The 18,189-nt window shown below is 40.8% G+C and overlaps 1 protein-coding gene across 1 annotated transcript; it reads left to right on the top strand.

The window, feature by feature from the left end:
* Nucleotides 1–4,465: 4,465 nt before the first annotated feature.
* Nucleotides 4,466–5,410, top strand: LOC308355717 (olfactory receptor 10T2-like; the record flags this gene model as incomplete). The annotated part of the gene is made up of 1 exon (XM_080824158.1): nt 4,466–5,410. One exon carries the CDS (start codon nt 4,466–4,468, stop codon nt 5,408–5,410), a length of 945 nt encoding a protein of 314 aa, XP_080680284.1.
* Nucleotides 5,411–18,189: the final 12,779 nt, after the last annotated feature.

Genomic DNA, 18,189 nt, shown 5'->3' with positions numbered 1-18,189 from the left:
CCATCACAGTACATTGAAAGGACTACACTTTCTTCATTATAAAACATTAGCATCATTGCTGAAAAGCAATTGACAATATATGCATTCTACTAGCTCCATATTATTCACTGTGTCCCATTGATTCATGTGCTTAGTCTTTTGCCTTATAACTGGGTCAATGATGCTCTAAAGCATGTCTTGATATCTGGTTCATTTGTTTCTAAATTGTGCTCATTGTGTGTAATTTTAAAAAATTAATTATTTAATATGCGGAATCTAACAAAACAAAACAAAACTAACAAACTAACAAACAAACTAAAAAAAAAAAACAAAAACCAAAAAAACAGAAACAGACACATGAATACAGACAATATACTGATGGTTTCCAGAGGATAGGGGTGGGGGTCGGCGATATCGGTGAAGGGATTTAAGAGACACAAACTTCCCATGATAAAATAAATAAGTCACAAGGATGAAAAGCACAGCATAGGGGATAGAGTCAGTAAAAGTGTAACAGTCTTGTGCGGCGACAGGGTGACTACACTCTCCCTGCACTGCCCGCCTCCCTGGGATTCCGCGGGCAGAGCACAGCTGCATTACCTCCTCAAGCTTCTTCACTTTAGGCCGATTTACACTCTTCAGCCGGCAGGACCACTGTGCTCTCCCTGGATTCCTTCCGAACGTGCACACAGCATGGTCTGAACCACGGGCTTCTCACAAGCTGTTTGCACTGGTGAATGCATACGGGTGGTGCCTAGTAGGTGCGCACAAAGCTGCTCTTGATATCAGAGCCGCGGGATGGAAGTGAGGAGCGAGGGACCCTTGGCGGTGCAGTCCTTTGCTCCTGTCTCTAAAATGACCTTTCAGTTCAAACAAGTCCTTAAATTTTCTGTGTCCGCCTCCTCAGACATCAGATCAATACTGACGAGACTCTCTTTTCTATTAGCCCGTCGCACACGTCCATCAATGAGGACCTTACATTCCTCAGAACGAAAAATTAAAACACAAGAAAGAAATCTATGACTCCGTCCCTCCTTACATAGCACAAGAATCCTGAATCCCTTAGGAAGATACATCCTATTGGCAGGGAGAGATGTTTTAGGGGAATTTGAGGAGTTTGAGACCCACTGTTTGGACCCTGAGCGTGGGTACTGCTGCAGCATCCTTAGTGGGCCTCAGTCTTAGCCCTCTTTGACTTACTTTCCCATCTCCCTTTCTAAATACCACACTCTTTTCAAACAGAGGGCGGTACTTGTAAACATGCTAAGAGGAAAAGAAATCACTTGAACCAAGTTCAAAATATTCCCAGACCCCATCCCAAGTACTTCTCCTGCAGACGACCCTGGGGGAATCCAACGATAGGCATCTTCCCAGGCACTGCAGGAGGCTCATGTGCATGTGGCCCAGGAACCGCCACCATCATGGGCTATGTCACCCCTCCTCTTTCTGAAGCCCGCCCCACAAGACAATCACCAGGGTGCCCGGAATGACATCGGTTCTCAGTGCATCATGATTAAATGACTAATGAATTGACGGATGCACAGTCGAATGTCTGAGTTAATTCATGTCCTTGAAAAGATGAGTCTAACGGAGAAATGTGGAACGTTTCGAATCTGTGCCTCCTGGGAAGGCGAGCACAGCAGAGATGCATGAAGCGGGAGAGACGCAGAAAAAAATGATCTGGTTTCTTCAACCAGCACACTTGAAAGTGGAGGAAACCATGGTATTGGTCAAGGGAGGCATTTATGTAATCCCCTAAAACAGTTCATCTATGTGCAGAATCTATAAGGCCAATGATAAAGGGAGTTACAGTTCCTTACTTCATTCAGCAAATGGAACCTTGAGCCACAATGAATGACGTGTTGGGGGCAGGGGGAATCACAGGAGTCAAAGCTATCCATCCTCTACACAGATCACGTAAAGTAAACAATTTATTTGATTCTTTTTATCTCAAGTTTTTCATGCCCAGAATGCAAAAGAGCAGTTCCCTCCAAGGCCCCAATCCCCTGGAGTACCTACATCTATAAGACCCAGGGATGTCGCTGGCACGTCTGCCTCCAGGAGCGCAGGGCTGGTGAGATCCAGGCTGTCCACGTAGCTCCAGCCCACCCAGCAAACTGAGCTATCTTTCCTCTTTAAAGGTTCATAGCCCCTGAATGCCCCGTGGTTAATTCTAGAAAGAACTTACTGTCTGATATTCTTACAGAGTTTGCCTATTTGTCTGTCCCTTTCTACTGTGACAGGACGCAGAAGGAAACCTGGGATTGGGCAGGACCTCTGCCTCTAAATGTAAGTGTTCCCCTTGTGTTGTGCCTGTCGCACAAGACTGTCCTCTTAGCGGTGCCCTCTGTCAAGCGGTCTACGAAAGTCCTGGGCCCCCAGGAAAGACTCAGAGGCAGAACAGCTGGTGGACACCATGCTCAGCTGAAGTGGGTCAGAGCTTCAGGATCCAGGGGAAACCCCGGGAGCAGAGACCCAATGGTCTAGTGGACAAGTTGTGCCATCTGATTGCGGGCAGAGCAAAGGGAGAGAAGGGTCAAGAGCGGAAAACAGTCAACTATTTCGAAAACAGACCTGAACCAGGAAAGAGGAGGAAACACCCAGAAGGACAGGACCGAAGGAAAGCTTGGGTGACAAAGTGAAGGTGGGCGAGGCGAGGGGGGAGGGAGCACCCGTCTGCTTCCTCCAGCGCTGGTGTGTAAGCACACAGCACAGAGGACATCTCAGGAGGACGACCCGGTCAGTGGAAGACAGAGCCCAGGATGGGAGAGGTATGTGGGAGCCAGTCTCGCTTCTGCCGCTAAACTGATTCACATAGCCCAGAACGTTACACGGTCCCTCTCTGGGCCTCGGTTTCCTGACTTGTAAAGAGAGGCAGGCGGGTGAGCTCAGCTGACCTGTCCTGAGAATTCACTCTGAGTCAGGGACAGACTTGTGAGCGTTTGGTGCTCCAGAAGTGGTTTCTGTCATAAAACTGGTCCGTGTCAGAGCCATGGTCCCAGCCCCACAGTGGAGCTTTGTGTCCGTGCTGGCCCTTCTCTGCTTCGGTTCCAACACATGGCTCTGGAACAAAGTGACAGAGAAGTAGACACTCACGGTAATCACAGCCTTAGAGCGACTCACTGGTAGCCTTTCAGGAGACCAGTGTTCAGCTGGGGTTTTGTGGCAGGGATAAAAGTTAACTGTGGGGGATGAAGAACAGTAGGCAAGGGAATGTAATGTTAATTGTAAAGACAGAGGGATGAAATTTATGATGTGTGAGGGTCATGGACAAGCCACTTCCCTACAGCGGAGGCCAGAAGTAAAACACCTGAGGACAGAGACTTGAAGAAACAACATCATGAGAAATAATTGAGGGAACTAAGAGTGTTAGGAGAAAAATGAGACCGCTAAGGGGATATGACCACCACTCTGGTAACTAAAGGGTTGTCACTGATGGAAAGGAACCGCTTGCAGGTGTCTTCAGGGGACACTTCCAGAGCTAGGGGTGGGTGAGTAGAGGCCTATCGGGTTCTTCTCTGACTAGGAAGGTCATTCACAGTCAAGACACTGTGGAAGAAACCGGCCTGTGTTTTGTCTGAAGGTTTCTTCCAACTGGATCTTGACTGTGGGGACTAGACACACATCCCAGATCTATACAGAAAGTTCACAGAATTGGGTGCAAATTGAAGAAGGAGATTCTTGAGCTGCTTCTAATATGAGGATTGTCTGGTGGTCTCAGCTCGGTTGGAAGGTTGCAGCGTTATGTGCTCTCAGATCAAATGACAGATCTTCCCACAGAAAATGGGGAGAGTTGTTCTTAGAACATTCCGGAGGAGTCGGGACATCACCACCCACTGCACTGAGTTGGAGCCCTACTTAGCCTCTTAATCCCAAATTCCCATGCAATCATGGCAAGGAAAACCCCAATATGTGGGATCATTCTATGCCCATCCCAAAGGCGTCCCAACTGACTACGAGAAATAAATCTCCACACCTTTGAATAATAGTAATAAAAATTACTTCATTGGATCTAAGCAAACACTACTTGAGACAAACATAGGAGGGGCTGGTTAGAACACTTTTCACTGGTTTTTGTTTTTTTTCTGAAGCAGTCATAAGAATGCTTTTCAGGGGAGTGATTTCGGAGGGCTGTTGCTCTCATATGGGTCAAGTAAATGGCCTGATCGTTTGGTGCCTGCATTTCTTTTTCCATAAAATGACAGGATTAGGTGAGGTGAGCTCTAAATCACTTGTTGGTTTGGCAGACTGTGCATGGAACTTCAGGTGTCCTTGCATTAGGACATATCTTAGGTCACTTGTCCTCCTGCCTCCTGCTCTCCTCCATCCTATGGTCACTGCGCTTAAGGGTTTGCTACTCGTTTCTTCAAACCAGTATTTCAGCTTTGTGCAGAAACACAAACATGGCCTCTTCAGGGCATTTCCCTTTTGTCCAGTTCTCTGTGTTCACAATTTCAGGAAGTCTGAATCTGGTTCGCACTGACCAATGACGAGACAGAACCGGAGCGTGATCACTGAATTTGTCCTTCTGGGCTTCTCAAACCTGGGGGACCTGCAGGTCCTGCTCTTCTTCATCTTCCTCCTGGTTTACCTGACCACTCTGATGGCCAATGCCACCATCATGGCTGTCATTCGTCTGGACAGGACCTTACACACCCCTATGTACTTCTTTCTCTTTGTCCTCTCCTGCTCTGAAACCTGCTACACCTTGGTCATTGTACCCAAAATGCTGACCAACCTGCTTTCCACCAGCCAGACTATTTCTTTCTCTGGGTGTGCTGCTCAGCTCTACTTCTTTGTGGGCTTGGCTTGTACCAACTGTTTTCTAATTGCCGTAATGGGCTATGATCGCTATGTTGCCATCTGCAACCCTCTCAACTACACACTTGTTGTCAGCCGAGCCACCTGTGTGCAGCTAGTTCTAGCCTCCAGCTGCTGCGGCTTCCTGATCTCTGTGGTTGTCAATGTCTTGGTGTTTACTGTGCCCTTCTGTGCCTCCAATCACATCAACCACTTTTTCTGTGATATTTCCCCGGTCATAAAACTAGGCTGCACTGACACCAACCTGAAGGAAATGGTCATCTTTTTCCTCAGCATTCTGGTTTTGCTGGTCCCTTTTGTGCTGATCTTCATCTCCTATGTCTTCATTGTCTCCACCATCCTCAAGATCGCATCAGCCGAGGGACAGCGGAAGGCCTTTGCCACCTGTGCCTCCCACCTCACGGTGGTCATCGTCCACTATGGCTGTGCATCCTTCATCTACTTGAGGCCCACATCCCTCTACTCCTCGGATAAGGACCGTCTTGTGGCAGTGACCTACACTGTGATCACCCCACTGCTCAACCCCCTTGTCTACACACTGAGAAATAAAGAAGTGAAGACTGCCCTGAGTAAGGTTCTCAGCAGGTATTCATCTGCCAAAATTGTATGAGTGACTTGGCAAATTGTAGAGTTATATTCATGAATGAAATGAGGACTTCAGGTTACCTTGACTCATTTAACTGGGAAGTATTTCTTTGTGGTTAGCCTGTATCAGCTGTGGAGGTTGTACCCATTGGTCCCCAGAAAGGTGTGTGAATATGGGAACTCTCAAGCACTGAAGTCGTGCTATTTTCATGCACTGGAAATGTAGGTTTTCTCAGCTGACACTACAAATGACACATTATCCTTCTGAGAATGCCTATCCCATCGAAACTCTTCTCACAATGAAGGACACCGTGGAGTAGGAATTTAAAGTTCCAGAATACTTTTCTATATATTTTGAGGTTTACAAAGAAATATTTATCATAAATGGACTATAGTTTAGAGAAATGAATTCACTTATGGATAAAGGAGGAGAGAATTCAAGTTTTAAAAGACTGATGGTAGAGAAGAAAATACAGACTGTTGGACTCACAGAAACCTTGGGTGTGAATCCAGCTAAATGCCATAAGCCAGGGTCAACCTCTCTTGTGGTCAGTTATGCATAACATGAGACTGCCAATACCTCTTTAGTGGCGCATTTTAAGAACTCAGTAAATTAGTAGATGCAAAGTAATCCCATGCTTGCCTGATAGAAGGCTTAAGGATTGCAAAATTTTGTTCCCTTTCATATCACCTCCATCTTCTTTCTTTCTTCTCTATACTAGGATTGTACCAAATGTCAGATATAGTGGCAAAGTAAGTTGACTACTTGAATTCTGTTGATACACCTAGTACTGTGTAAATAGTAGTAAATAGTGTTGTATGTGAAGAGCGATGTTCACCCACCGCTCTTTCTTTCATGACCATTATAAGAAGTGACCACATTTCAATTAGCTGTTTCAGTATCTCATACATATTCCACTGAGTACTCTCGGTTTTGTTAAAGCTGTGTTTCAATAATAATTTATATAATAATTTCATAAATATTCATTTCTCAACCTTTCACTTGAGCACACGCTAGGCTTTCAAAAAAATTTTGTTCAGTTAATAAATGATGATAAAGTGTAGTTCATTGAAATCTTCTAATTTACGTGTAAATATAAATTATCATGAAACTGAATGGATTTTTTTTCTAAATTTTTGGTGCTACTTTTTTTTTTTTTTTAGAACGTCTGTGTGGGGTGGGAGGGCCAGAGGGATCATAAGAGTGAAAATCTTAAGCAGGCTCCACACTAAGTGCTGAGTCCACAGCGGGGCTTAATTTCATGACCCTGAGATCGTGACCTGAACCAAAATCTAGAGTTGGATGCTTAACCGACTTAGGCACCCAAGAATCTTTCAGTGGTAACTTTAGTATTGACTTAATAAGATGTTGAATAAAGATTTATTTTATATGATCAACTCAGAATATGTTTTCTACTGTTATTTTTTAATCTAACAAATAATTATTTAACATCTGTCACTCAATAGGCACAGTGAGGCTAACTAAGACAGGGAGGTGAGAAACACTGTGATCTAAAAAAAGAGAATGATAACACAGTGTGATAAGTAATTACTTGGGATACGATGGCTGTAAATGTGTGAAGATCTACCTCAATCTTGGAGAAATCGAAAAAGACTTTGTGGAGTAATTAATATTGAAATCGAGATCTGAAAAATAAGTAAAAACCGAGGAAGTAGAGAGTGGTAAAGTGTTTTGGGCAGGTGCAGCAACTCAGAGAAGGATTGCATAGCTTAGATGAATATATTTATGTGCTCTGTGTTTCTGAAAGTAGAAATCTGGGATGACAGACAGCAGTGATAATACAAGGCAGAAATGGAATTCCCTTAGGAAGAACTTTCTGCCTTAGATTAAGACAGCCACATTGAACTCAACTGTAATAACAAGTGGTGCTTACCTAGGGTTGCTTGGTGTCTTAACATAATTCAAAATTACTACATGTATGGCAAAAAAGGATAGCTGAAGTGATAGATTTATTGATTAAATTAGATCAGTAGCTAGAACAGATGGGAGTAGATACAGGATGCAAATTATATATATATGTAAATGTACACATCTATTAAAACAATTATACATATAACTTACTTTAAAATGTGATTGTCCTGTTCGTGCAGAAAAATTCAAACATTTAACATCAATTATAAATAAAAACATATAGAGCTAAAAATAGTAGACTTTCCTAATCTGAGAGCCTATCTTTAAAAATTAACAGCAAAAAGATAATAAAATTAAATTTAAAAAAATTGACAGCAAATATCATGCTTAATGATAAATTAAGGGGACTGTCCCTTTGATACCAGGAATAAAACAGTGATGCCCACACTCTATTCAGTACTGTCCTAGAGGTCTTTTCTATTATAAGGTAAACAAAAATATGGTAGTTTGAAAGGAAGAAATTAAACTGTGGTCATTGAAAATATTCTTAGGAACACAGAAATTACATAGGGATATACAGATAAAGAAGAGAATTAATAAATTAACATATTTACAAGGTTACCTGATACAAAATCAATAATAAAAAAATATATTACTCTGAATCAGCAGAAAATAAAATTCCTAAGTCTAGGAATATGGAATACAGAAATACAAAAGAACGAGAAAAGTCAAAATAATCTGTGAAAAGCACTAGTCGTATTGCATGGAGCACTGGGTGTCGTACGTAAACGATAATCTCGGAAAATCACGTCAAAAACTAATGATGTATTTTATGGTGACTAACATAACACAATAAAAATTTTTAAAAAATGAAAAGCACTAGTGTAGAGTATTTACATTTCCAATATAAAAAAAAGATAAAACAATGCTGGTGCAAAAATAGAAACCTTGAACAATGGAAGAAGAAAGATCACTCAGAAATAATCCAATATACATATATTCATCTGGTTATGGCAAAGGTGACACCGGGTTCAGGTGCATCTCTCATATTTGAAATGAAAGAAAATCTTTACAAATAGTACAGCATCAGTGGATATCCACAGGAGAAAACAGGGAATGTAACTTTATCTCATATCACACATGTAATCAATTCCAGATGGATACTAGAACTAAATGTTTAAGGTCAAGCAATCTGTTTTCTAAAATATGGAAAGATTTATGCTCTTGTAGGTGGGAGGGGTGGGGAATGGGCAACATGGGTGAAGGGGATTGGGAGGTGCCATACTGGCATCTGTTGTATGGAAGGACAAAGAGAGACAGTGAGTGGGTAGGAATGTTGCCTTTTGTCATCCCTTACTCAAAAGGCCTTGAAGAGGCTGTTCAGTGGGAACTGCACTGGGGGAGGGTCTGGACAGTCTTAGTCCAGACTCATGACCTGGGTGGGCTGAGATCAAGTAAATAAACCTACATTTTCCATTTAAGTTTGTAAGCCTGGGGTTTTAGGTGGGATACGGTCACATTGTTTTGTAGACCTTCTTCTTTTCTGATTAGATATCCAATAATTATCTCTGGCTTCATTAGTATGAGCAGTCCTTCTATATTGGAAATCACATCCCCACATTATTGGGTCTGTGAACAACATGACTCTTAACTGTTTTCATTGTCTCTTGAATTACCCAGTGTAAACTTTGATGCATAATTTTGAAACTGAATTTAATGCATGTATTTGGCTGCAGGGTATACATTTCTATACCCTCCTTCCAAAGGACTCCTTAATGACTTCTTCCAAAATCACCTTGCCATATTATTACTTTACTTTCACCCTAATTTCTTATATGTTAATACATTTATACTTGCCTGCACAGCACATACTTAAATCATCTCTAATCCGTCCTGGAAGGTGACAAAGTCTTATAATTTAAGATTCCTTGGTTACAAATGAAAAATAATCCAACTCAAACTGGTATTAATGGAAACTAAACCTATTGGCTCAGGTAGGCTGAAAAGTCCACTGTGGCCATGGTTTTGGGCACAGGTTGATGCAGAGTTCCAACAGTCATCCTCACAGAGTCTTCCAGCTGTGTCTCAAAGCTCTGCTTCTTCAGTCTTGGCTTCGTTTTTAGCTTAAACTCAACAGTCTCTGACAACTCCAGCTCACACAATCCAGTCCAAAGGAAGAGAGAAGTCACTTCTTCAAATGTGAAAACAGAAGTTAAGACACTGGATTTTTCTGTTCCTGATGGTCCAGATTTGGATCACATGCCCATCCTGAACCAAACCCTCAAGCAGAGGAAACCCACTGGCTGACTGACGTAGTATGTGTCACCTGCTCTCCCCTGAACCACTAAAGGGAAGCAATTGGATGAGACTGAGGCCAAAATTGGAAAAAAAAATGAAGGTAGTAGGGTGGCCATTTGTATATCTTCTTTGGAGAAATGTCTCTTCAGGCCCTTTACCCTCTGTTTAATCAAGTTATTTGGTTTGGGGTTCTTTGTTATGGTTGTTGTTGTTTTGCTTTTGAAATGTATGAGTTCTTTATGTATTTTAGATACTAACCTCTTATCAAACACATACTTTGCAAATTTTTTGTCCTTCTTTAAAAATTATCTTTTCATTGGGATTGTTTCTTTGCTATTCAGAAGCTTTTTCGTTTGATATCCTTGATGTTTGCTTTTGTTGCTTGTGCTTCTGGTGTCATATCCAAAAAATTATTGCCAAGACCACTATCAAGATAACATTCCCTCTGTTCTCTTTGAGAAGTTTATAGTTTCAGGTCTTATGTTTAAGTATTTAATTTAGTTTGTGTTGATTGATATGTACAGTGTAATATATGTGTCCTATGTCATTCTTTGGTATGGAGATATCTGTTTTTTTCCAACACCTTTATTGAAGAAACTATCTCTTTCCCAGGTTGAAGACAAACAAAAAGCCAACAGGCATATGAAAAATTGCTCAACATCACTTATCATTAGAGAAATGTAAATTTAAAGCACAATGAGATGTCAGCTCACACCTAGACTAACTGTTTAAAAGAATGAATTTTATTAAAGACACAAAAGGTAAGTATTGGCAAGGAAGTGGGGAAAAGGGAACTCAGGTACCCTGTTGGTGAAATTGCACTTGGTAGAGCCATTATGAAAAACAAAATGGAGTTTCCTCAAAAAATTAAAAATAGAACGATCGTATGATCCAGCAACCCCACTTCTGAGTATTTATCCAGGTGAATCAGAGTCAGGAGATCAAAGACATACCCATACTCCCATGTCCACTGCATCACTCTTCACAATAATCAAGATATGAAAACAAACTAAAGGCCCACAAGGAAGGATGAATGGATAAAGAAAATGTGGTATATACATACAATGGAATCTTACTCAGTCTTAAAAAGGAAGGAAGTCCTGTCATTTGAAACTACTCAGATGAGCCTGGAGGACATTATGATATGTGGAATAAACCAATCACAGAAGGACAGATCCTACACAAGGTCCTGATAAGTGGAATCGAAAATAGCACAAACTCATAGAAGAGAATGGAAAATAAATGGAGGTTGCCATGGGCTACGGGGAGGGGAAAATGAGGAGATGTCAGTCAAGGGTACAAAATTTCAGTTATGGAAGATGAGTGCTGGAGATCTACCATGCCACACAGTACTACAGCTAACAATACAATACTGCGTACTTAAAATTGGCTAGGAGGGTAGATCTTATTATGCTTGCCATTTAAACACAAAACATTGAAAAGAACAATGACAGTAATAGTGATAGGAGGAAACTTTGGGAGCTGATGCGTAGGTCTATGGCCTTGATGGTGGTGATGGTTCATGGGTGTGTACTTACCCCCAAGCTCATCGAGGTGCCTACATTAAATATACACAGCTTTTCACAGGCCCATAATACCTTGATCAAGTAGTAGAAGTGAGCGATGGGCATCAGTAACAGAACAAAGTTCAGCATTCCAATTCAATCCATTAAATTCAGTCTTCTTATTTCCTACTTCTTCATGGACATGAGTTCTTATGCTCCCTTTTGCTCTGTTTTGTGTCATTATTTTTCTGTATCTACCAGATACTTGATGAGTTCCTACTTTGTGCCCCTGTCATTGTTAGGGGTTTGTTAGGGGTTTTCAATATCCATCCACATTGGTTTGAAAGTGATGTTGAATCACATTCATGCCTCATGTGTCCATGAGACAAGAGGAAACCAGAAATTTTGGAGATTAGAAAATAAGCAATGGTACTGTTGCGCAAACTGAGAGGACCTTTGTATCATCAAGTAATGCTGTCTGTGACCACTGATCTACCCAATCTCTGCACACACTGATACCATGTCCCCTATGCACAACAGTACACTGTATTTGTTTCTGGGTAATGGAGGAGAGAGGTAGGAAAAATGCAGTCAGTTTGGGTGGTGAACTGTGTCTCTTTACAGCTCACTCCCACCAGGGCCTTCACTATAAAAAACAACATAGCTGAATCCACCCTCTCAGCCTGACAGGAAAGACTTCCCTAATTTTAAGTACAAAAGCCTATTTTAAGCTAAACCAACATGTTTTATAATGCACCTATCATCATGCATTCTCTGTGTCAATTTCCCTTTTGTCCCTCTGGTAATGTGTAAAACTGAGAAATCAACTTAAAATTACCAAATTACTAGAATTGCTACATGCTGCATCTGAGAGTTGCTGAGAGCCCTCTTGCCTGGCCCCAATTTTGAGCAATTTGGCATTTGTTGATTTTTTTCTATTTTTCACAATCAACTCAGCTGTTAATTAAACCCAGAGCAACATCTCCATGACGATGGGTCTGGCATCAGGAGACCCAGCAAAGAACCGCCCGCTACCAATAAATACAATGAAGGTGCCGACTCTTCTGTGGTCAATGTTTGATGTGGGTTGTGGACTTCCGTCAAGTGGCACAAAATGGCAGAAGGCAACTGTTGCATTTGGTCAGGGTCTAAGTCCCCAGACCATCATCATGTCTCTGTCCCTGAGTAGAGATTGGTATCCTCTGTCCCATTTTGACCTTTCCCCTTTCTCCACTTCAGCTTGTTTTTTTTTTTTGTTTTTGTTTTTGTGGGTTTTTTTTGTTTTGTTTTGTTTTGTCTCCAGCAGCCTCTGTGCCTCTGTTCCTCTCAGGAAAACAAAGGGCAGATGGGAGTCCATCCCTGAATAACAGACCTCTGTCTGGGACTGACCCCCTGTCCTACTGGGAAAGTGGAGAATGGACAGGAGGTGAGAGCAAACATCTAGCTCCCAGTGGGACCTATGGTTTTCCATCTCAGGTAAGAGACAGAGAAGGGTGATGGGCCCATGCCGGTGGAGTGCCACTGAGAAGCAGAGAATGCCACGAGAGTAAGGCTATGGTCTCCAAAGAATGCTAACCAGGACAGTTTAAGCTTTGATGTGAATTTCAGTAAAACTATGCATATAATTTTATACATATCCTAAATTAATGGTCTCAGTGAGCTTCCTCAGTTTACATAGACACTGTCTTCGTTCTGATTTAACTCAGTAGGGCACTCAGCAATTTTAATCAGAAAATCTTTTGTTCATTAGAGCAAGGATACTTACCATGAGATCTACCCTCTTCATGGATGTGAAGTACATAATACCGTGGTGTTAACAACGGGCGCAATGATGAAGAGCGGATCTCTAGAACATGTTCATCTTGCATGGCTGGAAGCCATACCCACTGAACAGCCACTGTGCACTTGCCCTGACCCTGACAATCACCATTCTGCTTTGTGTCTTTGCGTTTGACTCTTTGGCTTTGTCCTCTAAGTGGAATTTGCCCTTTTGTGACTGGTGTGCTTCACTCAGCCTAATTCCTCCAGGTCCATGTTCTTGCAAATAGCAGGATTTTTTCTCCTCTTTTTTTTTTTTTTTTGTTTGTTTTTTTAAAGTCTGAATAACAACCCATTGTGTGTGTGTTTGTGTGTATGTGTGTGCATCTACAAAATCCGGAATAATATTCTTTTTCAGAAATGATTGTGGTGTGTAGCATCTAGACGATTACAGTATGTAATACAGGTCCTAGTACTCAGTGAGTTCCCTGCAAACAATGACAGTTGACCGACCCGAAGACACAGAAGTCCAAAGGAACGCAAAATCAGAGTCAGTCAGAAACACTAGCATAAGGTCATAGAGACCCGGTGGGCTCAGGAACAGACATGGGAGAAACTGCACAAAGATGCACAAAGAGGAGTTAGTATCTACATAATAAACACCTCGAGGAGGCATGATAACACAATTGCAATAATATCCTGAAAGACAAATATCTCTCTTCTGTTGCTGACACATCAACTTGGTTGTTTCTGGTCTTGGGGTCTCCCCAGCACTCTCTAAAGCTCAATTTCTTCATCTCTCAGATGGGACTGCTGGGCTCAGGTTTAAGACCTCCTGGGACCATGACATTTATGACTTAGACTTTTTGGCGATCCTCCTGGATAAGGGACAGGTGCAGCATACACTTCCCTGTCGTGATCAAGGAAACTATCCTCTTAAACCCTTTCTGAAACCAGTGGCGTGCACCCAGCAGTATGAAAGTCATATTCTGAAAAGCATCTGCCCCATTTTGATTCTAAATGATAATGACAGAACTAATATTTGCATGACACTTAACCATTGCAGTAGTATTTTCTCACTTATTTTGGAGAAAGCTTGAAAGTTAAGTTAGCTGATTATCAGAGTGGACTCCATTATAAAGATGAGAAAATTGATTTAGACACATCAAAGTCCCAGAGCCAATACATGGTGGGGTCAGGATGTGAATCCACACCAAAAGTGTAACAGAAATCCTGTCTTTAAGTCTTTAAGTCCTTTCATATGGAAGGAGAGTGACAGAATTCTGCTGTCCTCTTCTCGGTAACATCCGTGTGTGTGTTCTACTGGCTACTTCTACTGGCTGTGTGAACTTGAATCGTATCCTCAAACTCTTTGGTTTTTAAATTTCTCATCTTTATAATGGATATATTAAAAATAATACGTACTTCAGGGCTCATTATGAACACCAATGAGACAATACATATTTTTTTTCACTTTCTTCTGAATATGGTGAACTCGTAATAAATATTAGTTCACATTATATTTCTAAAAGATGGTTCTAAATTTTATTTGATAAACTCTCATAAAATTTCATTTTATTTTATTTTTTTCTTCCCTGAAATGTCAAAAGGAATACTGACAGACTAATGGGGGGTGGAATTAAGTCCCCCTAAGAACTAACTGAAGTAGCCTGGGGGTGGGGTTAGTTTGAACTTGATGTGAAGTTAATGGTACAGAAACAGAAGAAAAGGAGAATGAGTATCTCTTTTTTCACAGCCATGTATAAACACCTGCATTTCCTTTGGAAACATGAAATGTCTGTATGTTAACACAACAAAACAACAGGCACTGGTTCTATTCTGAAGGGCTAGTCAACACTAAGGAAAGTGGCCATCAGCTCAATCACAATGTTTACATGAATAATGCCCATAATGTCATATTTTTGTTAAAATGCTAACTGGTGATATTTGAATACTGTCTGTTCTTCAAAGCTTTCCAGAAATTATTTGTTATTTCCTCAAGATTTTCAGGACATTTTGCTTGTACTTCTTTCATAATGTTTATGATGGTTTGCCTTGCAATATGCCTGCTGTTTGTTTCGCTCTTCTCAAAGAAAGGAACAGTGATTTTACTCATGTTTATATTTCCAGTGCTTAGAACATAATAGAAATCATGAAATCATAAAGTATGAGAATTATGGAGTAACATGTTCCAGTCTTTAGGAGCTCAATGAAGAATTGAGTTTGATACTTTAAATACATAGATACCTAAAAACATGTACAAAATATGCACCATTGATTTTGTACATTGACATGTACAAAATACGCATATCATATGCATCATATGATATGCATCATAATGAGAAACTCCTAAGTCTATATTCCTATATGACTAGGATTAATACAATTTATTTTCTAAATTTGTCTCATACCATCCCCCAACAAAGTAGAAAATGTAAGAAAGCTCCTTTGCTCTTTCTCCCAGCGGTAATTAACCTACACGGATGACTCTGGCTGTGGGACAACCAGGCAGCAAAGGGCTGGCCTCATCTATCAAGGTCTAGACTTGCTCCCTCCAGTGCAGAGCAACACTCCTTAGACAACCCCATTACCTTCCGTCAGGCTTAGAGAGCCTCAGGGGGATGATAATCCTCTTAAATTTTCCCTCCCTTGAAAAGCACAGAAATGGCAGATTCAACAACTTGCCGTGAGTTAAATGCTCATTATCTTACTGATGAAAACGGAACAACAGTAAATAATGAAAAGGAAGTGTTTACTGAGCATTCGCTATTTACTAAATTAGACTCTTTCCTATACGTGATTTCAATTAATCTTCACTGTAGCCATGGGACACAGGAATTGCATTTCTCACTATACAAATGAAACAATGGGACTTGGAGAATTTATGATCTTACCACTAAAGTATGCCAGAGTCAGGATTAAGGCCTAAATTGGTCTAACTTTAAAACCTACTTTATTCCATTACTCAACTTTACTTGTGCTTATAAAGGTAAAATTTGAGATCATAAGCATGGAAATTCATTTGTAGTCCTAAGAATTGGGGATCCTGGAATTAGAAAGATAACAGTATACTAGTAATAAACATGTCTTCTAGGAAATAAAGACCCTTTTGTCAGGCATTGAACAAAGAAGTAGCGGAATAAGGAGGAGGAAGAGAAGGTCTGACAGGGGTGAGGGGTGACACTATGGAAACACAAAACATCAGGGGCAGGACAGCAACTGTGCTTCCCTAAACTTTTATACGTCTGGATGAAAGTAGAAACTAAGTTATGCCCAGTCTCATTATATTCTCCAAGAATGCTTTAGTTCAACATTTCTATTGCAGATATAAAGAAACCCAGAAGTAAGCACAGACATATTCTTTTCCAAAGATATACAAAAGATTTTTCTCCCTGGTGCTTTCAGTTGCAAGTGAGAATCTGCCATTTCAGTCACATTATTTTATAATAATCACTTCTGCAAACATCTCACCACGAACTGTGAGGTTTTGGACTGGGTCTTATTTTTACATGTGTCCCTAACACACAGCACCTTGTCATAATCACACTGCTTAACACTCTTTGTATAGCTTCTGATATTCTTGATTTAGGGGTTCTCTGCTAAGGTAGGGTACACTGCCATTAATTTTTGTTATTGGTATTAGTTAAGATAATAATTTTGAATGACATGCTTTTTTAAATTGGGATAAACACAAGTCTACCTTATATTTTCTCTCCCATTTACTTACATTCCCATATGCTCTAGAGAGTAACCAGTGTCCAAGGAGTTGGGAATACATGCAATTCCAGTTATGCTCTCTTCAGTGCTATATTCCTATTGTAAATGGAGATTTCTTTCTTGTGTTTGAAAGATACTACTTAGTTCCTTGTAGTACAGAAATCCTCAGGCATTCTTGGTCTTGTATGATCCTTCTGCCCAGGAGGAGAGAACACTGAGGATTCTCTAACTCTGCACATTCTAGGAAGACTTCTTGACACCACAAGATAACTAACAACATGCCAAGTTAGCTTTTTTAATTTATACAACTATTATTTATTGAGAAGCTATTAGGTATACTTAATACACTTCAAGATACTGAAGAGAATTCAGCTGAAGATACATACAATTTACATCTTCCCTTCAAGGATATAAAATCCAATGGAAAAGAGAGATGAGAAAAATGCAATATAATATTTCAAAATTAAGTAAACACACTAAATTGGGGATTAATGTCATATATAAATTCTTGGAAAAGAGACAACTCTTTATGGGGTGATATCAAGGAAATTCCCCAAAAAGGCAGATTTAGCTGAAGCCTTAGAATAATGGTAAAATATTTGTAAATAAAAAATGGGTAACAAGCTAGCCTAAGCAAGGAGTAGAGGCAAAGAAGATGAAACATATCTGCATGATAAGGATGCATTCCATGAAGGTTGATAAGATCACAGACCCATAGTTCGATTTCCAAAATAAGACCTTAAAAGCCACAGAAAGTTGGAATATGAAGTCATGAGTAAATTTTGAGGAGGGGACTAATATAATACAATTTGTATTATAGAAATTTACCTGGAATCAGGGACAAGATGCATTGAAGAGAGATGTGTGTGCGACAGGAAGGACAAGCACAATGGGGTGTCAGTAGGATTTAAGAGAAGTGATGGAAATGCACAAGGCTCCTGAGAAGACGGGGGTTCTCTCTGCAGGAGGAAGGCCTCTGAGGTGGGCACTGGAGAATGCAGAGGTATATTCTATCCTCGAAACCTTGTTCCAGATTGGGGAACAGAATGAAGGTCCAGAAGCAACAGTCAGCATAATGAGGGTATGCAGAGGTGGAGCCAATGACCATGCCAGGAAGTGTGGCCAACAGGGGCAAGGGAAATGCAGGTCCAAGTTATGGAAAGATGGGAACTAAGGGTTGAACTATTTAAGGAAAATGTTAATGAGAAGATGCTGAGGATCATGGACAAAGTCACCTCTCAATGTAGCGTGTGAAAACCATGTACTCTGCAACTGAGGGTCCAGGCATGTGAGGACAAGCAAGCTAAAAGGCTAGGTTTGCGTGATAAACAGTGAGGGTGGAGGGATGTGAATGACAGCTGCATCCTGCAAGAGGAGATGAAGGGATAGTTGGGTCTGAGAAACGTCAAGAACTGTTTGCCTCTTGTGTTAGAATGATTGTGGAGATGCAAAGTTGGATGTGCTCTTGGCTGATTTTAGGCACCACTTTCCGTCTAAAATATAATCTGGATGGAGGGGGAGTAACGAATTTAGAACTCAGATCTTAACACCTATTTAATGATGAACAATTTCTTGTGATTCTACTCATTTTCAGAGTTTTATCTTGATACTATCTACCCCTCTCTTGGATTGTCTCCAAATGATGTACCTTCC

This window comes from Martes martes, assembly GCF_963455335.1.
Source record: "Martes martes genome assembly, chromosome: 15".
In the NCBI taxonomy this organism is placed as follows: Eukaryota; Metazoa; Chordata; class Mammalia; order Carnivora; family Mustelidae; genus Martes; species Martes martes.
This window is presented reverse-complemented; position numbering and strand designations above follow the sequence as displayed.